This window comes from Benincasa hispida, chromosome 1 (genome assembly GCF_009727055.1).
Source record: "Benincasa hispida cultivar B227 chromosome 1, ASM972705v1, whole genome shotgun sequence".
NCBI classification, from domain to species: Eukaryota; Viridiplantae; Streptophyta; class Magnoliopsida; order Cucurbitales; family Cucurbitaceae; genus Benincasa; species Benincasa hispida.
In genome coordinates, this window is record NC_052349.1 from 57280189 (window position 1) to 57293641 (window position 13453).

General features: G+C 27.7%; 1 protein-coding gene across 1 annotated transcript; it reads left to right on the forward strand.

Moving 5' to 3' along the window:
• Positions 1-11290: 11290 nt before the first annotated feature.
• Positions 11291-12267, forward strand: LOC120074084 (protein SPIRAL1-like 5). Its single transcript, XM_039027080.1, has 2 exons — positions 11291-11672; positions 11837-12267. Exons 1-2 carry the CDS (start codon positions 11442-11444, stop codon positions 11909-11911), a joined length of 306 nt encoding a protein of 101 aa, XP_038883008.1. The 5' UTR covers positions 11291-11441; the 3' UTR covers positions 11912-12267.
• Positions 12268-13453: the final 1186 nt, after the last annotated feature.

The following is a 13453-nucleotide window of genomic DNA, read 5'->3' on the forward strand; positions in this document are numbered from 1 at the left end:
ACAATTAACGGATGGTGGATCTCATGATTAAAGAGTTTAGTCAATTTTTCACCTATTGTTAGAGCTTCAAACTACGGTCCATAAGGTCCCCTTGGTAGCTCAATGGTTTCAAGCTGAGAATCAGATTTTGGGTTAGTTTGAAGTGTTCAAATTAACAAGAGGAAATTTGAATATATGATATAATTAAATTGATTCAATTATAAGTGATATAATTGATAGGATGTATTTGATACATAATAATTGGAGGAATTAATATAAATATGATTTATATTAAATACCATAAAATAGAAAAAGAACTATGGTTTATATGTTTCATATGATGAAATATTAAAATTATAGGTTATAAATATAATATGATAAGTTGGTTATTATATTTATTTATAATATATTAATTATATGATAATTAATTATTCTTTTTCTTTAATAACTAACTTGAGTGGGAGGTTATGCACGGTTATGGTAGCCGTGGGATAAAAAGGAAAATGGTTTTCCAAAATCAGAAGTTGATGATTCATTGAATCAGTCTCACAAAAAGAAAGACTATTGAGTAAAAGAGTTTTACTAAACGGTAGCATCTTACATACTGTTGATGATTCATTGAATCAGTCTCACAAAAATAAAGACTATCGAGTAAAAGAGTTTTACTAAACGGTAGCATCTTACATACTAAACGATCAAGTATCGAGTTTACTATACGATAGTTACTTGTTGTTACATGATCGAGTAGCAAGTCTATACGATAGGCTTCTTCTTACTACACGATCGAGTATCAAGTCTATACGATAGACTTCTTCCTTCTCCTACTTACTCGATCGTCTACTCGATTGTTTACCTCTTTCATTCCTCTATCCAAAGTCACATAGAGCCCACAACTCTTGGATTCTCATATTGAGAAAAGTTAACTCTTGTGGTGGTGTTCTTGTATCGTTTGAGGATCGAGGGTTCTTTAGTTCGTGCTCTTGGTTGTTCTGATCATTGCGTTCGAGTTCACGCTGTTGAATGAGTTGCTCAATGATCGAGGGATACTTGAAGAAAGAGTTCTTCAAAGGTTTGCATACTCTATCCCTTGTTTAATTAAAGAAGCATGTTGTAATTTACTCGTGCATAATCTCTTCTTTTAGATTGTAATTGTTTGTGTTCTTTCTCAATGAAATTTGGAACTGTCCGTTTCAGCTCACTGGATCTCTATTTAGAGTTCCTTTATAATTTTATGTTAATATGCAAGAATCGATAGGTTAGGTTAGCTTGTGGGTCGATAACGATAATCATTAATCTAATCAACTTAGGATTTAATCGAATCAATATTTAATTAGGCGCTTGAAAATTGAATATTCAACTTAACTTTGCCTTAGATCTTAATGCAATTGGGACAATTTGGATTCACATGTTTTTCATCAATTCACTTTGGACTAATTAGTTAATTAGGAAGATTAATTAGCTTTCTAATTAATTTGGTTAAGTATAAACAATATTAAATCAGGTTATGAGAATACAATTATTGAGTTTATTGAATAGGGAAATTCTGCAATAACCCAAGCTAGGTATTTTTTTATAGATTATCACAACATTCATTTTGCTCCATTTATTTTATTGCAATTTAATTTTCTTGCAATCAACTTGTTGGTTGAAAACAGGATCATTAAGCATTCTAATTCCTCAATTTTAACATCAAAATAAGAATGTTCATGGGGTATCAAGAGAGTTTCATTACAAACCTTTGAAGATCCTCTTCAAACACGAATTTGAGCTGCAATCTTCTCCAATTGAAGTCGTGGACCACTACTACAACTTCCCTACTATTCAGATTGAGTTTTGGGACTCAAAATAAGCTTGAACTTAGGGAAATTGGAGGAGAGGTTTTCTGGTTTTTCAGAAACAAGATTAAATAAATTCTTAATTAAACTAGATACTTGATTAATTGAGTTTGATAGTATCCATAAAACTAACATCTACATTAAGTCTAGGGGATTTCACTCAAAAATATTGACTTTGATATCCTACGTTACTAATCGATTTCATTCTTGAATTAAGTCAATCAACAATGTTGTAAACTGTTCTAAACAACTGCCAATCTACGCACAAGATTAACACATGATTATAATGTCACATATCATATATTATTATCTAGCCTAACAATGTTCTAAACAAAGTGAATCGATTCCACGATGAAGGAAGAAGATGAATGGATTGAAAATCCCCTAAATTAGTGAGACGTATCATTTGGGAAAGAAGATGAACTGTTGCATTTGGAAAGAAGCACTGAGCCATGGTGATTTTGGAGCGAAAACTGAAGATCAACCGTTTGGTGATTTTGGATTTTTAGTTTATTTGGTGAAGAAGCTGAAGAGTTGCATTTGGGATTTTCGTTTCATCTAAAATCAATGAAGCTAAAGATTTGACATTTGAATCAGTGATCCTTTTCGATTGGGTTGTTGGGCTGAGCTATATAATTGAAGAAGCTTAAGATCGTGGGCTATTAGATTGAGCTTTTCGGTCTTTTCAAATATCTAACTCTAATTTTATATCAAATCTACTATATTTGCAGAGCTAACAAGAGAAATAATATTTTTTTTAGGTTTGATTTTGGAAAACAGCAAGATATTTTTAGGTTATGCAAAACAAATTTGAATTTAATTAATTATTAATTATTAGATTACAAAAATACTCTAAATAATATATACAATTAATTTATTCCAAAAATACATATTTTTTAAAATCATAACCGTCTAGATTTTATTGATATATAAAATAGATTTTATTAAAAGATAGTAAGATATAGTCCAACCACATAATAAACTAAAATGTGATATAAACATTTCAAAATAAAAGACCGGTCTAATAACCCAACAAAATTTCTGACTATTGGTATAATGAAAGAACTAATTACACTACAATTCTTCAAGCTTCAAACACAAGAATCTCATTCAAACTCCAAAGTTGGAAAGACTCTCAATTGCAAATTAATATTGGTTGGAAGAAAAAATTAATTATAGTGTAGTTCTTCTCCATAATTTTCTTTTTTCTTTTGAAAAGGAAAAGTCTTAAAAAATCTGAAATAATAAGATCATAGATAAACCAATAGTATAATACAAAGGATGCGACATTGCAAAATTTAAACAAAATTATGTGTATTTTGAATGATATTTTGAATATAAGGATGGTCCATGGCAGTATTAGCATTGGTTAGGACGTTTATAAAGATGGGACGATATAGAATCTGAAGTTAGGATCCTCAGTTAACTCCTAAACCTCCATTTTCAATTGAATTCTTCTTCAATCAAGCTTCACTATTCTTCAAGAAGTTGTTTAAGAGAAAATTGACGGTGCTCTCTACAAGGTGGTTGAAAGGATAGTAAGATGAAAAAAAGTTAAACGATAAAACAACAAAAGGTTATGGATGCTTATTTGGAAAAAATTGAAAAAATAACAAATATTTGAATTGATTTAGATAAATAAAATACAAAAAAAGGTTATGAATTTTTATTTAAAATCGATCGGAAAAAAACAACAAAAAAATATGAAAATCAATTTGAAAAATATCAAAATTTCAATTAAAAATAGGCGTTTAAAGAGTTCAAACTAAAATAGATATTGAAAAACCAAACAAATAAGATAGCTATAAAATATTAAAACTAGAAAAAGACATACGTTAAAAGAAGGAAAAATGAAAAAAATAATTAGATAATTTGAGATTACTTAATATTTGAAAATAAGCTCTCTAAAATTTACAAAAGAAAAAAAATGTGGATCAAAGGAAATAATTAGATAAATTCATATATGAAGATCAAAATTTAAGATACAAACTAACAGAATCCCAATTTTTTTGTAAGTTGGATTCTATTTATTATCAAATCTACGACCAATCAATTTGCTATAATTCAAAACAATTCCGTATTTTGTTATCTTCCCAAATGAAAATGTAACTAGTGCTATAGATCTGAATATTCCATATTTATTTTTATCCTTGTACTACACTTGCTAATATTTAGGACATGGTTGCTATTTATGCAACCAATCCTTTAAAATAAGGGATCCAATATTTTTTTTTTTTAAAATATCAGTTCATTATAGATATTATAAAAAATAGATGTAAATTAGATGGACATATTTAGTGTCCATTGACCATGCCCCCATTTTCTAAAGTATTATCCATATATTCTATAGATACTCATTCTAAGTGTCCATGTAATTCATCTTCTACTTGCCAAATTCTGATATTTTATGGATTTTGGAAGATATAATAAATTCCAAATACAAAAAATGATAGTACTTTTAGAACTTTTTAGTATAAAGTGTAAATATTTTTAAATACTTTTTTATAAGTAAAAGGACCGCTTAATCTTATTGATTCATTGAATATATATTTAGGAAATTTGTTTTTGAAATTGTTTTTGGATTCTCTTGTCTTCTAAATAGTGGAAATTATGATTTTTTTTCATACTTCTAGGGTATCCAAATTTTGAATTTGAAAATTTAAATTGTAGAACTACATTTTAAAAAAGTTATATTTTTTTACAAAATATAATATTTTATATTATATAAATTCATTTTTTGAAACTTTTTGCTATAAAGTGTCAATATTTTCAGGATTTTTCAATGTATAATAATTTCCTTAAGATTTGAAGGGGCACTTGCAAGAATAGTAAAAAAAAAAAAAAAAAAAACATTTTTAAACTTATAATTGAATAATGGTTTTTTAAAATTTATAAATATAGCAAAAATAAAAAAAAAACATAAAAGCATATTTCTGTTTTTATTATTCCAAATTTACTCTTATTAATGTATCAACTTATAATGTACTTTATATATGGTATATCCGTCATCTAATATATCAAAGATAAAGTATATAAGTTATACAATAGATATATTAAATGTATCATTCATAAACCATATTTATCCGTCAAGAAATGCTTGTTCATTTACTATTATTCGTCTTACTTAATTTCAATTTGTATTCGTCTATTATAGAATACTATTTTTTTAATAAATTATAATCAACTTATAATGGTTCAGTCTGTTATATGTTAGTAATCATTTTGAATGAATGTTGATAAGCTATTGGTATACACCAATATTACACTTGAAATTTAATTTTGAACATGGGTCGATAAATAATTGATATTCTTGAACAAATGCATAATAATATACTAATGATATACCAATGTTTTATACTTGATATGAATTATGAGTTAATGTTGACATAATACTAATACACTAATGTTATACTTAAAATTTTATTTAAAAGAAATGTTCATATATTACTGATATACTAATGATATACTTGAAATTAGTTTTTTTATGAGCATTGATACAATATAGATATACTAATTTATACATTAGATGAAATTTGAATAAGCATTTAACTATAACTACTAATCCACTAATAATATATATATTTGATATTGAATTTTGAATGAGTATTGATATACTAATACACCAATAAAATACTGATATACTATTCATACACTAAAAATGTACATGAAATTAATTTTCAATTACTATTAACATACTATTGATGCATCTATGTTATAATTTAAATATAACTTATAAAAAAAATTGAAAAGAATAGTATGATTTACATTTGATATATCACTTGATAAAATTAATGCATTTAACATATACCATCAACATCAAATTTGAACTAATAAAATGAAAAAAATAACTGTATATCAATATGAAAAATGATTAAAAAAATAATATTTATCATAATCAAGCAAACAATGTTAACGATAACACAATGTATATTAGACACTTTTATAAATTATATTATGTAAATAAAGCATATCAATTAATTGATCTACCAAATAAATTATAATATACATATTAGTTAACTGATATGCCAAAATATAAAGTATATCAGATACACTTGCTGATATATAAATAAGGGTAAAATCGTGAAAAGAAAAAAAAAACACTGAGAATTTGGTTTAAATTTTTTTTTGCCACATTTGCAATTTTAGAAAACCATTATTATATTTGCAAATACTCTTATATTTTTTTCTACCCATTTTAATTTCCAAAAGATTAATTAAGTGAATCTAAAACATAAAATAAGAATCAACTTACTAAATACATGTGTTTAATTAATTATTATAATTTAAACTTGTCATTTTCGCCAGATTGATTTTGTGTCTTCATAAATGTTAGACTTTAGTGGACCACACATTAATACTAGTGGACCCTATTATTTTTTTAAAAACATGTTAACATGACACGCAATAAAATTTTCATACTCTCGTAATATAGAAAATTTCCAAATTCAAAGGAGCGGCTAGAGAAAACTTTTTAATTTAGTAAAATGCTAGATAATGAACTAACTTTAATTTAGTATCCTAATTTGTAACTAATGAGATGATATCCTCTAAAGAAGATCTTGATTTTTGGCCATATCTTTAAAGATTATGCTACTGCATTCAATCTAAATGGACCACAAAATATGTCCTATAATGTTACTCCTAAGAACATTTTTCATTTAGATGATAATGAATTCAATTCTAATTCATTCTCTCCTTGATTCAATAAGTGAATCTAAAACATAAAATTAAATAGAATCAAACTTGCATACTAACAATGACTTTAATTACTATAATTTGAACTCATTATTATTCATGATTTTTAATACAAGAAACATATAAAATTTAACCTAACTTGTTTCAAAGCCAAACACACATATGAAGGGCCAAAACAATGACATAGGAGCAATCATTACAGAACAGGCAAAACCTTATCAACATTAATTTTTAACAAGAAACAGCTGGGGTTTGCAAATAACAAGAAAAATACAGACCATTGATTTGAACAAAGGATTTTGGTTTGGCCTACAAGAATCCTTTGATTCAGCCTTTTGGCAATGGTGTGAACTATACATGTAGGTCACCCCCTTCCTTTAGGTTTTCAATTTTTTCCCTAAAAAGAAATACAAGTCATCAATGGGACCAATTTGCCAGCACTATACCAACCAAGCTATTATTCTCACACACCTTTTCATTACAAGCCTAAAAAAGCTACCCATTATTATTTTGATTTAACCCCTAATTAATTAAGCTTTGCTTTAGTGGTTAAATAATATGATTTAGGCCCAACCCACCTAAACCTGTCGCAATTAACAATAACATCACTAAGCTAAAGCTCATGCAGACCAACCCACCCTTTTTTACTAAGAATTAAAGTGATGTATAATTCAATGTACAAACATGATATGTATGGGTTAATTAAACAACAATGAGCCACTCTTTGTCTCGTATAACAATGGTATGATATATTCTACTTTTGAATCTACCTAAATCGATATGATCACTAATTTGCTTTAATTTGTTTTCATTCAATGCATCACATATCCATTGATTAGATATCATATTGTTCTTATTTATATACCATTGATCTAGCTATATAACAACACTTTTAAAAAACATGAATGGAAATTCATCTAGACAAATATCCAAACAAGATAGATATAATCTTCCTAACCAAATAAAGTTAAACAACAAGAAAGTAAATAAAGACAGGAATAAGAGAAACGAACACTAGAATTATAATAGTTTGTATCCAACTCAGGACTATGTCCATCTTATGGTAACTGACAATTCTAATATGATATGAAAATTAAAATTAAACCCTTCTCTCATAGATGCAACAACAAAAATTGTGGCTACTTTGACTTCTAAGCAATACTACAACATGGCCACTCAAGATGGGTACACAAAATAACTCATCATCAAACCTAATCAATTACAACACGTTTTTGTTTTTCTCATGCGGAAAAAGCCCTACAAGGATACAATGTTTTTATAAAAGGTTGATGTGACATTTACTTGTACTACAAACTTTATAATACCCATAGCCCTAAATCTAAAGCTCTAAATTTTAGGGTTCGTTTTACATATTTATCGAAAAATTTCATTCGTAAATATTATAGCACTTGCATCGTTAAGTGCACCCATCAAATATTGAAAATGTGATTTAGAATGGGATAACGTCTCAATGTTACCAACTTTGTAAGGCTCTTTCATGATGCTCTTCCTCATGTTCATTGACTATAAACTTTGTAAGGTTCCAAAAACTTAACACATTAGCTAGGTTATAATTCTCGACTAATAGTTTGTCTAATTTGCTCAAAGCCACTGAGACACCAACTAATTAATTAATTTGTATGTTTTTCCGCTTGTTTATTATCTTTCACAAACTAAGTAAATAAAAAAAGAATTTTGAAAGTACTGATTAGTGGGGTTACATATATAATGGACTCTGAATTTCAAAAAATAATAAATAAAAAAATAACTAACTTACGTTGAGGTGGAGACTAGCTTCCTTTTTTTTCCTTTCAAATGTCTATATAGTAGCATTAACAAGATATTAATTTAATCTCCGTTTGGTAATCATTTGATTTTTTGTTTTTGTTTTTTAACATTAAGCTTATTTCATCTACATTTCTTACAATGATTTGCATCTTTCTTAAGTACAACAGTTGAATTCTTATCCAAATCTTAAAAAAAAAAAAAAAAAAAAAAAATCAAAGCTATTTTTTAGTTCTCAAATTTTGGTTTGGTTTTTTTAACTATTGGTGAAGAGTAGGTAATAAAAAAAGAAATTTGGATGTAGAACTCGTGTTCATAGATTTAATTTTAAAAAAATAATAAAAAAGTAAAATGATTACCAAATGGGACTTTAGTGTTTATATTGATAGATCAATTTGTAATTAAGTATTTTTGTTATTATTATTTTGATTTATTTGTTGTACAGTTACAATTGAAACAGAACATGTTGTGGTTTAAAATGATTGATTTGTCTGATTAAACCTACTCAAACCAATGACATCCAACCAACTTAATTAATTAATTTAATTATCAAATTGTTTAGACAAAAACCACTGTGTGGGTTTATGTTTCCTATTTATTAGCTGAGGGGTTATTAGAACTAACCTACTGATGATGGAATGTGTGATCTCCTGTGTGTATATGTTTAACATAATATGTTATTTGTGTGTATATATTATCTTTGTTTAAAATTAAAGTGTAGCAAAAGTTTGATCATGGCTGGCTCAAGATATATATATATAGTTGTAGGATTCACAGAGAGATATCTTTAAGACCCATTTTAAATCCAAAGAAGTCTACTAATGGAAATTATTGGTTTGATGTAATGCATAAGCATACTATTTTGTTTCGATGAAGGTATTAAACACAAGAAATATGATTTTAAAGATCAATCTAGACATAGTTTAGTGGATAAAATATTATTATCATTATAAGTGTGACTTCTATTATGTAATTGTTGAATTTGATGGAAAAGTAGTATACCCTAAAAGATTAAAGTCGAGGGTGATAAAAGAATAATTCTCATACATATGATACTTTTTAATTAACATTCTAATATTTAAATTATGATACATCTACTATTACTTTGAATTGTAAAATTCTTCTCTAGCCTTTCTCAAGGTGCTTTTCTTTTTCCTCTCAATAAAGGGTGGCACCATCCATCCTTCTAGTTTTCTTTTAATGCTATGAACTATGTCTCCTCTACTTTTTGTTGTAACCCTTTAGTTTATGTTTTAATTGATTTTTCTTGCTTTCTATGAGCTTTTCTCTAACTCCCTTCTTGTACTTCATCCTTTGAAGTAATGATATTCTTTTTCTTGGTTTGGGACATGATGAGAGTGTTATAGATGTGTTTACTGTGTTGAGATGTCCGGATGCACCTACTGATTCATCTTCTCTATTAGTTTCTTATTAAAAAAAAAAATTTCAACCTCATAATTTCATTTAAAGATAGCCTCTAAATTTGGTACCGTTTGGAATTTCAACCAAAAACCAGAAGTTAATAAGCTCCAATTGTACCATCTCTAATAGTACACTCTCTCAATTTTAAAGCCTAGCTAGTTCAATGGTAAATTTTTTCCCCTACATCTACGACCCATAGTATAACTAACATGCATTAATATCATACTTTCATAAAGAAAGAAGATATCTAATAAATGTAGCCATTAGATCCACGTCAATTTAAATATAGTTGAGTAGAAAAGATGCATTATGTTGAACCAAAATTATCAATCTAAGCTTTTTTCTTCGCTTAAGTATGTTCAACAGTTGGTAGGAGATCGAACCAATTGAAATTTGGAATGACAGTTTGTGTCTTTCCTATTCAACTATGTTCAAATTGACGTCCATCTAAAGTATGAAGTGCTTAGACATTGCTTCTTGATTATAAGTGATAGATTTGAATCCTCATTTCTCATCTCTATTCTAATATTTAAAAAATAAACACTTTAAGAAATTAATGGTAGGATATTAATTGGCGAAAAGGAAAATTATTGTCAACAGTACATCATAAATTGATCAAATTACTAATAATTAACAACAAACCATTAAACTTGCTGGAGTCGAATTTTGATTACTTATTTATACATCTTTCGTAATGAATATATATTATTACAAATAATTATATTATCCATAACCATGTTAAATTATTCATTTTACTTTACTAATCATGATTGTTTTGTCACGTTTATTGAATTATATTCCAAATAAAACAAACCCCACTAATTACTCTTGAATAAAAAATAATAACGCACTAATTGACATTGAAAAGCTAATTCAAGCATAGTTATTGTCTTATTTGAGTTCAATCTCTCACATAAAATTGTTGTACTGAAAAAACAATTTCCAATACATTTGTCAAATACTTTTTTTATTTATTTATTTTTTACAAAGAGAAGATTAGAAGATATATTGAAACATCTCAACTAGGTAAAATTAAAAATTTGAAATTCTTAAATTAAAGTACGTCTTCAAGTAGTATGTGGAGTTACATGTATAAATTATATCTATATCCATTTTGTTTCAACGAGAACCCTATCTTAAAAGATGAAACTGTCCAAAATAAAGTGGATATTTATTTGGTTGAGATATTTAGTTGCACCTCCCGATCCCTCTCATATTTCTTATTAAAAAAACTAAAATGAATTAATAGCATGTACTATCTCCCTTAAATTTTGATAATTCAAATCTCCTACCCCATTCTTTTTTCTTTTTTCTTTTTTTCTTTTTTTTTTTTGAAATCTAACTTTCTGCTCATTCATTCAAGCCAAAATTTTCCAAGAAAAAATAACATAAAATTAGAGAGAAACCTTCCATAAGTAAAAAAGGAAAAAAATGACAACTGCATAGCATTTTTGAACAGTGAATAGACCACCCAACTAGACATCTTATCAACCACAACAACAAAAAAAGAAGGCCCAAATCACATAAATATCAATCTCTCTCTCTATATATATAACACTTCACATTCATAGGGATCATATCATCATATATATATATATATATAAATTATTAAACAAGCCAACATTAGGGTTTCAAAGTTTCTTAATTGTGTTCTTGGTGTGCCATTTTATCTCCTCTTGGTGTAGAAAAGCTGAAAAGATCAGATCCAGCCACAAAGGCAATATCATGAGTAGAGGTGGAAGCTATGGTGGTGGAAGAAGCTCCTTAGGCTATCTTTTTGGTAAGGATGATCAACCTAGAAAGCCTCAAGTTTCCAAAGTTGTTCTTCCACCTCCTTATGGAATTGATCTCAACCCTGATGATAATAACAATAATAATCCTTCTCCCTCTCCAAAACAACTTGTTTCCAACAATTATCCTCGAGCTCATGGCCAAAACTCCGGCAACTTCATAACGGTAACCGTTCTTCAATCGACTTGATTTTAAATCTGGATTATATGGATTTCAAATGAATTTTGTCATTAATTACTCTTAGCGTTGTAAATTTTATATTATAAAACCTTTTGAATTTCTAAGATGAAATATATGATTTAAAACCATTTCTTAAACTTTTGAACCAGGATCGTCCATCAACCAAGGTGAAATCTGCTCCAGGTGGTGATTCGTCACTAGGGTATCTGTTTGGAGATAAGTGAAATATATGAATGGCTATGTAGATCTTCTGATTTACTCTCTCTAGCTGACTATATTGGAAAGGAAATTATAAAGGGTATGCTTTAGTATGGGTGGTTTTCCTAAATAAATGTGTGCAATTATTATGTGTAGTATTTGAAGGAACATAGCTTGAGAATTTGTGTAGCCTCTATAAGTGTATAGTTTGATGTAGTTTGTATTTGTGTTATATAGTGATCTATTTGTTCAACCAATCTGATGCTTCAACTATCTATGTATTGAATAGCATCATGATGATTGTAGTTTTATTATGTCTATTGTCAAAATGTGAGGACCAATACATGAAATTGCACTTTTTTATTTGATTTGGGTGTTTCAATTCATTGTGTTTGTGGTTGCTTTAAAAGGAGTTGAATGATATTAGCTATATATATTACCAAAATTCTATGTTTTGCCTTTTTTTTTCTTTGTTTTGTTTAATGCAATTTGTAAAGAAAATGGTAAGACATTTAGCTGCACCCTGTTATATACTATGCAAAGCCTTATAACAAGGCAGCTAAGATAATTGAAGAGGGAATCTAAAAGGAGTATACATTGATTTTCTAGTTAGTTTTTCTCTTCTTACATATGTTTTAAAAGATTTAGATTACATATATATATACTCCATGTTTTGCTATTTCTCTACATATAAAAGTTATGAGTTTAGAATGTTTTTGCATGATAGATTTTGTTTGACCTGTTGTGGGTTATCTCTGAGAAAATGGTTTGGATATTAGTTCATAAATGTGATTGAAACATTGACCCTTAATAATTTTAACATATAAGAGTAATTTGTGTAGTTTAAGATTGAGCAATTTAGATTTGGATGTATGTGGACCGGGGAGTGATGAGGACGCTATGGATGTGTCAACGAAGTTAAGATATCAATGTGCGTCTACCGATCTCTCAACCTTTAATACTTTTAGGGAAAAAATGTGTGTACCATGCATAGATTTAAATTGGAGTAATTAAAAGATTGATAATGCATATTTCAAAATCTTGATTTTGTGTTTAGTTTATTGGTTTAGATTTATATAAGAGTTATACTATTATGTGCTTGAATGTTGATTTTAATTAGAAGCTTTGAGATTAAGCAAACTTCCATGTTGAGCATGGGCTTGACTTCCTAATTATATATATATGAACTCGCATATAAAGAAAAAAAAAAGGCAATCTTTTCCTGCAATGCATTAAAGATGTTGAGTATAATGTTTCTTTAATTTAGTGAAGAATATATATAGGCAGCTCCTTTAGTTGACATTGTATGGTGTTATGTGAACAACAGACATTATTCTAATTATAATTCTATTGGCTTAGCATGTAAGAATTTTAAATAATATTGAAGATTCTCTCATTATGTAGTTAGATGTATATATGATAGTGTCAATATATATATATTAAGATAGTTCTAACCTTCCATATTTTATGGCATGTGAGGTGGGAAAATCAAACCTCTAACGTCGAAATTGATAGTATAAATACTATGTCAATTGAACTATGTTTATTTTGAGATGGATAATGTTGTC

Coding starts and splice junctions, on each gene's coding strand:
- LOC120074084 (XM_039027080.1), top strand. CDS start 11,442: ATGAGTAGAGGTGGAAGCTATGGTGGTGGAAGAAGCTCCTTAGGCTAT. Junction 11,673..11,836: donor ACTCCGGCAACTTCATAACG/GTAACCGTTCTT, acceptor CTTTTGAACCAG/GATCGTCCATCAACCAAGGT.